The sequence below is a fragment of the Mustela nigripes genome, chromosome 3 (assembly GCF_022355385.1).
Source record: "Mustela nigripes isolate SB6536 chromosome 3, MUSNIG.SB6536, whole genome shotgun sequence".
Lineage (NCBI taxonomy): Eukaryota > Metazoa > Chordata > Mammalia > Carnivora > Mustelidae > Mustela > Mustela nigripes.
This window is the reverse complement of record NC_081559.1, coordinates 65,256,148-65,265,456: the sequence shown is the minus strand read 5'-3', so window position 1 is coordinate 65,265,456 and position 9,309 is coordinate 65,256,148. Positions and strand designations below refer to the sequence as shown.

The 9,309-nt window shown below is 38.2% G+C and overlaps 1 protein-coding gene across 1 annotated transcript in view; it reads left to right on the top strand.

Moving 5' to 3' along the window:
* Positions 1 to 9,309, top strand: part of CFAP210 (cilia and flagella associated protein 210) — a 37,144-nt gene that overhangs the window by 11,532 nt on the left and 16,303 nt on the right. The window contains exon 5 of the mRNA XM_059394130.1: positions 7,210 to 7,366. Coding sequence (XP_059250113.1) covers positions 7,210 to 7,366 — 157 coding nt within the window. The remainder of the gene's footprint in view (positions 1 to 7,209; positions 7,367 to 9,309) is intronic.

The window sequence follows — 9,309 nt, the reverse complement described above, 5'->3', positions numbered from 1 at the left end:
CTCTCTCTCTCTCTCTGCCTGCCTCTCTGACTACTTGTGATCTCTGTCTGTCAAATAAATAAATAAAATCTTTAAAAATAAATGAATAAATAAATAGAAAAAAAAGTTGTGACTACCCCTTCAGAATGTTCTGTTGCTATTACTCATATCTGTATACAGGGCATATATAAGTGTGTATATATTTTTAGCCATGAATGTTTTACAATGTATCTTTCTGTGACTTCATTTTTTTCAATCAAAAATATACCTTGAATATCTTTTTTACTAGAATATATCGATCTGTCACATCTTTTAAAATAATCTTATTGTACATTAAGGATGTACCATTATTTGTTTAACTGTGTTATTATTGAGGGAAGTTTGGATTTTTCCCTCCTCCTTTTCTAACAATGCTGTAGTGAACATCCCTGACCTTATGTATTTTGTTACTTTTGTCCAAAGATGTAGTTATATAGAGTAGTTTTTTTTAACTGAGCTTGGATTTTACATGTGGAGAGAAACTGCCTTTGAGAAGGCTTTAAATATGTAATCATCACTGATCTCTGGTACCCTTTTTATGTTATAATCAATGCTGGGCAGTAATTTTTTCAGAATTTAATGGACCAGGGTGCCTGGATGACTCAAGTCATTAGGCATCTGCCTTCGGCTCAGTCATCATCTGAAGGTCCTGGGACGAAGCCCTGCATTGGGCTCTCTGCTCTGCAGGAAGCCTGCCTCTCCCTCTCCCACTCCCCCTGTTTGTGTTCGCTCTCTCACTTGTCTCTCTGTCAAATAAATAAAATCTTAAAAAAAATAATTTAATGGACCAAAAAGTATTATCTCCTAATTTATATTTCTCTCAATTTCTAGTGTGGCAGGTTATTTTTTCATATGTAAATATTCACCTGTTTTGGTTTTTGTTATAAATTGGTTACTCCATTGTTCTGTTATGTAGGTTGTTTCATATTGATGTGTACGTTTTTCATTGATTAAAAACTGATTAAAAAGCAGTTTTTATATATGTTGGATATTAATCTTTATTAGACATATTGCAGATTTTTGTCATCATTTCTGAATGTTTTTAGTATTTTCTTTTTAAAGATTTTATTTTTAAGTAATCTCAATACCCAGCATGGGGCCCGAACATACAACCCTGAGACTGAAAGTCATGTGCTTTACCAACTGAGTCAAGCAGGCACCCCTGAGTGGTTTTAGTATTTAGAAGATATTAATTTTTTAAAAGATTTTTATTTATTTGATAGGGAGAGAGAGAGCAAGCAGGGGGAACAGCAGGCAGAGGGAGAAGGAGAAGCAGGCTCCCCACTAAGCAAGAAGACCAACTTGTGGCTCGATCCCAGGGCCCTGGAATCATGACCCAAGCTGAAGGGAGATGCTTAACCATCTGAGCCACCCAGGTGCCCCAAGAAGATACTAATTTTTATGTGCTTAAATCTGTCTCTCTTTGTTGTTATGGTTTTGAGGTAGGGGTGTGTGTGTACAGTGTGTGTGTGTGTGTGTGTTTTCTCATAGTCACAAATGTCTGAGTGACATAGATATCGATTCTCAGGATACATGTATTGCCATATTGTTTAGTCTTCATTTCTTGTAATCCTTAGTAAAAAGAGAAGGGGGAGCCCCTGGATTTTTTATAATTTTTTCTTTGTCAGTGTCAATGCCCAAGGGTTTATACAAGTTAGGGACAGCGCCATTGGCATACGGAGGCAAATATTTGAGCAATGTGTCATCTTTGAGAAATCTCTCTTATGTTGGCTGTTGTGGCTGAGATAATTGCAGGTAACAGACTGATCTCCAGGAAATTACCTGGCAAGTGGTAACACCTTCACAGGCCATCTACCTACCTATAACCTTTGCATGTAGGCTGTGATCAGGCCAACAGGATCCCTTTCCATGGGGGTCTTTCCATGTGCTTTCCATGTGCTGTTAGAGGTTCCAGCAGGTCTAAGGTTTTTTTTTTTCTTTGGCTTATCTTCAGTGTAGTCTAGGAGATGTTGACTGGGCTCTGAGCTCACCTTAAATTCCTTTCTTTTTCCTGGTGGGCTTTGTCTTTGTGAATGATGTCCAAATATTACTTAACTTGATTGCACTCTCGAATGCCCTGTTTTTTGCTGAAATTTCTTGAAAATTCAAGTATAAGGTAAGACTTTGCTTTATTTAGTTTCTAGTAGTGATATAGAAATTCTTCCATTCTATTTGTTGCATTATGGGGACTTAGGAAGGGAAGGCTATTTGACATGTGGGTTTGGGTTGCCAATTTGCAAATTTCCATAAGTTCTATATCTTAAATTTATTAAGAAACATTCAATTCTGTAATTGAGGACAACAAAGGAAAATGCAAATCTATTATTATAAATTTTTTTAGGTATATGAATTTACAAAATTATCACCAAGTACAATTGTGTTGGATGTTGATTCATGTGTCAGTTTGATACAATTCAGAATGTATGTCACTTAAGATACTGTAGGAATGGTAATTAGCCCTTAAAAAGCCTCTTGAAGTGAACAATAGAACTGGAATACTAACACTGGTATTAACCTGAATAGATACAGAGGACCATGTAGTAGAAGAGAGAGTTTTTACCCCCACTTTCTTGAATAATAAGAGTCTATTCTGGGGCACCTGTTTAGCTCAGTTGTTAGAGCATGGGACTCCTCATCTGAGGGTTGTGAGTTAGAGCTGCATTTTGGGTGTGGAGCCCTATTTAAAATAGAAAAGAAAAAAAATTTAAATACGAGTCTGTTGGGGGAAAAAACTTTAAGATAGACTATTTTTTCATTCATTAATAAATTCATTCATCCAATCATCCATGCATTGTTATAAACATTTATTGGACAATCTCCGTTTGCCAGCCACTGTTCTAGTAACTGCAAATGCAAAAATGAATACAATTATCTTTTTTCTTTAAGAAGTTTACAATCTGGAGAGGAGGGTATAAATATGGAACAGATAATTAGGGTATGATAATAGATATTTTGGCAAATATACATACAGGATATGTGGAAGTATATAAAATGGACATCTGATCCAGTCTAGAGAAGGGGCTAATTTTTAGAAAAGATCAGTTCTAGCAACAAAGTGTGAAATCTGAGCAGGCGTAAGTCATGCATAGTGGAGATGTAGAAGTATTTTAAGCAGAGGAAATAGCAGGGGTGAAGTCCCAGAAGTGAGTTAAAGTATGATGGGTTTAGGTAACTACAAGCAGGCAAGAGGACTATAATAAGAGGCCTAAGAGAGCAGTGTTAAAGATGAGATTGGGAAGAGGCAAGGGCCAGGTCATGATGTGCCTTGTAGGCTGGGTGTATACGGCATGCCAAAATTTGGAATGACTTTCCACTTTGAGCAAAGACCTTATTTTAATCACACAGAAATGGAAATTACAGGATACCAAGAGGCAACACTCTTTTCCATGCCCTGGTAATTGTACAACCAAGTGCTATTCAGGTATTACCTGGTGGTGATTTAAAATATGTCCACACATTCTTTGATACTCCTCCCTTCAGAGGGTGGAGTCTAATTCCTCCCTCCCTTGAGTGCTGGCTATAGAGTAACTCATTTCCAGTGAAGAGAATGAGTAGAAGTCATGAGGTGTAACATCCTGAGAGAGATTAGGATATAAAGGGCATTTTGGGAAATTGGAAGGGGAGGAGAACCATGAGAGACTATGGACACTGAAAAACAACCTGAGGGTTTTGAAGGGGCGGAGGGTGGGAGGTTCGGGGAACCACGTGGTGAGTATTGGGGAGGGCACGTATTGCGTGGAGCACTGGGTGTGGTGTAAAAAACAATAATACTGTTACACTGAAAAGAAATTTTTTAAAAAAGGCATTGTGACTTCCTTCTTGCTATCTTGGATCACTCATTCTTGAGGATATCATGGCATAAGGACACTCAGGCAGCTCTATGTAGAGGTCCATGTGGCAAGGAGCTGTGGCTTCCTGCCAAGAGATATTTAAAAATAGTTCTCCAGCCTCAATCAAGCCTTCAGGTATCTATTACTCCAACTAACATCTTGACTGCAACCTCTGGAGAACCACCCAGCTAAGTTACTCCCAGATTCTTGAATCTCAGAAATGGTGAGAAACAATAAATGTTTATTATTTTAATCCATTAAATTTAGGGGTTACTACTCAGCAATGGATAGCTAAAACACACTGTATAATTGCTGATCCTGGGCCTGAAAGAGAGATTTCCTACATTTTTAAAACAATCTCTAAGCTGCAGACCTGGGCAGTCTGTTCCATTGTTGGGCTTTCAGCAGTCTAAGAATCTGCCTGGGGCTCACAGCCCAGTGGACATAATGAGGATGGGGCAAATGAGGGACCGTACTGACACCAAAATCCCCAAACGGAGGGGTTTTGACCAAGAAGCTTAACCATAATTATTGAAAAGAAATTTAGGGGCGCCTGGGTGGCTCAGTGGGTTAAGCCTCTGCCTTCAGCTCGGGTCATGATCTCAGGGTCCTGGGATCGAGCCCCATATCGGACTCTCTGCTCAGCAGGGAGTCTGCTTCCCCCTCTCTCTCTGCCTGCTGCTCTGCCTACTTGTGATCTCTCTCTCTCTCTCTCTCTCTGTGTGTCAAATAAATAAATAAAAATCTTTAAAAAAGAAAAGAAATTTAATAATATCTTTAGATACTGCATATAATTCTATTTCCTTCTATTGATAGGTAAGCCTTTCTCTGGGAAGAAGCCAATAGACCTTGCTTAAGAATAACTCAGTTACTATTTATCTATCTCATCAGCTTCTCAGAAGAAGGAAAAATCATCATAGGATAGTTTGCATCACTTTCACCGGATCAGATCATCCAGAGAAAAAGCAGAGAGATGAGGGCTTAAGTGATCATCAACCATTCCTAATGATTAGAAACCCATCTTAAATCTAAGAACTTCCACATTTTTAACTCTTGATCAGATCACTCCTTTGAGTCCCAGCTTTACATATCCAACTGCCTTTAAGACATCTCCATTTGGAAGTCTCAAAGATGTAAAAAATCTTAAATGTCTAATATGAAATAAAATTTTGATTCTCCACCCTCGCAGTGGAATTTCTAAAAGTTGCATCTTTATTCACTCAGTTGTTCAAATCAGAAACCTAGGAATACACCTCAGTTCTTCATGTGCCTTTATTTTCCGCACCAAATCTATCAGCAACTGATACTGAATTTTTTTTCTCCAAAATGAATCTTAAAATTACTGCTGTCATCTTAATCCAGACACCCTCATGTCCCATGGATTACTGCCTCAACTCCTTAACTGGCCTCCTATTCTCTCTTCCTAAGTACTTTTCCTTTCATCATCCAGAGAGATTTTGTTAAAATAAAAATTGGTCATATTATTCTCCCACAGGGTGCCTGGGTGGCTCAGTCGGTTAAGCCGCTGCCTTGGGCTCAGGTCATGATCTCGGGGTCCTGGGATCGAGTCCCACATCGGGCTCTCTGCTCGGCAGGGAGCCTGCTTCTTCCTCTCTCTCTCTGCTTGTCTCTCTGCCTACTTGTGATCTCTCTGTGTCAAATAAATAAATAAATAAAATCTTAAAAAAAAAAAACTTTTTGGTGGTTTTCTGTTCATTTAAAAGAAAATGGAAATGACAATCTCCTGCAAACCCTTGTATGATCTGGCCTCATCTTCTCAACCTCCTTTCCTACCACTCATTCCCTTCACTTATTCTACTTCTTTTTTTTTTTTTTAAGATTTTATTTATGTATTTGACAGGTAGAAATCACAAGTAGGCAGAGAGAGAGAAAGAGAGAGAGAAGGTGGAAGCAGGCTCCCTGCTGAGCAGAGCTCCTGATGCGAGGCTCGATCCCAGAACCCTGGGATCATGACCTGAGTGGAAAGCAGAGGCTTTAACACACTGAGCTACCCAGGTGCCCCACTTATTCTACTTCTATCATACAGATCTCCAAGCCTTTGAGCACCTGTCAAACCTTTGCTTGCCTCAGGGCTTTCTCACAGGTTTTTCCCTCTGTGCGGAATTTTGCTCTCCCATTCTTCATCAGTGGGTGTCTCACCAGCTCAAAGAATCTTCTTTGCATCTAATAATTCTAACAAACTAAATAGACAATAAAAAATTTTTGAAAATCTAGTATTTTTAGGGCAATCATAAACCTGGTTTAGCTGTAAACTGCAGTGACTTTTATCTTAGCTCCTCCCACAGACAGTGACTGTGGCTCTAAAGCTGCTTACTCTGTACAGATGCATCAGCTGGGAATCTCCTGTCCTGCGTTGGCTTCATAATACCAAAGTGAACTTACTGGCTCACTTTACTGTGTAGTTCTCCATGGCACAGGGAAAAGGAATTTTCCCCTCTGAAGCTTGAGTGATGAGTCTCCAAGAAAACATTCTTTTGGATTGGATGCATATGAAAGAAAGGTTTATTCCCCAATCTTTTCATCTAAGTTTGTTGTTGAGCTACCCTGTGTCTATCTGTTCAGGAAGAAAAAAAATTAGAGACAGCAGCAGATAGAGAATGGCAGTGGAGCAACCTGCACACTCGATTGGCTGACAAGGATGCATGGGCCAGTAGGCATCTCAGGCTGAGCTGACTTGCCAGTATGCAGAGGATTGATCGCAAGATGAGACACTCAGAGTTTGCAATAAAGTACAGATGGTGGAAGCTCATGGTAGTGATGGTGATGGGGCTGGGAAGGTGGGCTGAAGACGTAGAGCTGGAGCTACATCTCCCAGAACACAGCCCTGCAGTAAGGAGGGTGCTCAGGGATCTCTGAAGCACTCACTCATAAGCCCTGTGTGGCTTACCACGCAGAAGGCGGCAATAGCTAGTGAATGCTGGCTAGAGAAAGAATGACAGCCAAAGTGGCTAGCCCATTTCCTAAGAGGCTAGAACTGTAGTGCTGAAGTTGAGAAACACTAGGGATTAAGGACTTTTCTGTATAATGTCACCATTACACTATAATGTCCTTCAGTTAGCTAGTTCTTTCTAAAGGAAAGTAATATTTGAATCTAGCATAGGATTTAATTTTGGTCAGGAACGAAACAAATGTTGGAGAAATGAAAATACTGACAATTCTGGGCTAACCAAAATTAGATTTGCTTTAATAACTGCTTTTTATATATCTGTTCTTGTCCCCAAAGAAATTCATAAGTTTCCCCACAGCTTCAAATCATCCCAGGTTAGAATCTAATTCATTTCTTTAAAATATGACTTATTTTTCTGCCTTGCTCTCAATTTTAGTTATGTTTTTACTTTAGAATCAAGGAACATAAAGAGGAAGAAGAAAGAAGGAGAAAACATGAAGAAAGGGATGCTAAAGAAATAAAGCGACAGAATGCATTATATGAAATAGAAATGAGGAAAAAACTAGAAAAGAAAAAAGAAGAGAGAAATGAAAGCAGAAAACTGTTTTTTGTAAGTAAAAAATACAGCATTTCTTCAAAAAATGTATAGAGTCCAGCACATGACTTTTAATATATTTTTTATAAAAAATTGTGGAGTAGAAAAGAAGTTGTCATTAAGTTGGGTTTTTAAGTATACTTTGAGGTAGCTGTATTTGCTATGGATTTATGTGGACGTGCTCTCATGCATGAACAAGAGAGAAAAGAATGAGACTTTTTTCCAAGTGAATACATTTTCTTGTCTTTTTTAAAAGAGATTTTACTTACTTATTTGAGAAAGAGATCACAAGCAGGGTGAGGGGCAGAGGGAGAAGCAGCCTCCCCACTAAGCAGGGAAATCATGCAGAGCTCAATCCCAAGGCTCCAGGATCATGACTTGAACTGAAGGTAGATGCTTCACCACCTGAGCCACCCAGGCACCCCACATCTTCTTGTCCTTTAAATGAAAGTTGTGAGGAATGAATGGGGTAATATGTGTCCCGTGTCTGTGTCACTGTTAGAAGTACTCAGTAAATGTAGTAGTTGTTTTGTGCCTATTGCGACTCACTTTATTTTGTGATTTTTTTACGTTCTTTTCTCTAAAATTAGTTTTTATTCTTAACTAATAGATACACAGAATTAAAACATGAAACACCACCAAAAAGCTTAAAATAAGAGTAGCAGTTCTTAGCTTTACCCCTTCTGCTTCATGGAGACAACCACTTCCAGGTTTTTTTAGTTGTTTGTTCTGATATGAAATTATATTCTAAATAATCTGTATATTTTAAAAATATATATTTAGTTCTAAAGATATGTATCTTGATTTATCAATTTTAGACATTTTCTGTCTGGCCTTGTAGTTGAGGATTTACCTCTTTCTAATGCTGTCCCTTTCCCATTCTCCCCTTCCCCTGAAATAATTATGTCGCAATTTTAGCTAAATCATTATTATAATAAAATATTGTTCTCTGAGGAGCCAACTAATATACCATGATTATATTTCTTTGTTTGCAAAAAATGTTTTTCCAAGATTAAAATAATTGTGTATTTGCTTTGATGACTGTATACCTCAGTTTTTTTCCATATGTTCTTTAAGTTCTGTCAAATGTATGTTGATATTAGTGTTCAAATATTCATCTAAGTAATATTAAATTATCTCTGTTCTTGATTTTCTTAGAGTTCCCTCATGCAAGTCCTCTGCCCTTCTCTAGGCCGCCTGCCCAGCGATCATTCTGACTTCCCTGAGTCCCTTTCCTGGGCTTCAGTTCCCATTTCCTCAATTCCATGCCCTCCTTTTTCTTAGCTTACTTTTTTATCTTACTGAAATACATCTTTGGGTAACTTCCTAAGAAAGGATATACAGGTCAATTTTTTAAATTCTCATCTGAAAAGGTTATCATTTAAAGCCGTATTTGCTTTATTGTTTGACTGGACATAGAATTCTGGTTCAGAATTCAGAATTTTGTATTCATGGTTTCATGATCATCTGACTTCCAGTATTGCTATTTAGAAGTATGATGACATTTTATATGGCATTTTGTATTTTATTTTTCTCTCTCTCTTTCTGAAAGATTTCCAGGTCATTTTTACTTCACAGTGAAATACTTTGGTGTAGTTCTTTTTATTATTTTGCTGAGCTCTCAGTTGATGCTTTCAATCTGAAAACATATATTCCTTTCATCCTGGAAACTCTTTTTTTTTTAAATTGTTTTTATTTTTTTTCCTTTTTTAAAAAAAAATTTATTTTCAGCATAACAGTATCATTATTTTTTCACCAAACCCAGTGCTCCATGCAATCCGTGCCCTAATACCCACCACCTGGTACCCCGACCTCCCACCCCCCCCCACCACTTCAAACCCCTCAGATTGTTTTTCAGAGTCCATAGTCTCTCATGATTTACCTCCCCTTCCAATTTACCCCAACCCCCTTCTCTCTAACTCCCCATGTCCTCCATGCTTTTTGTTATGCTCCACAAG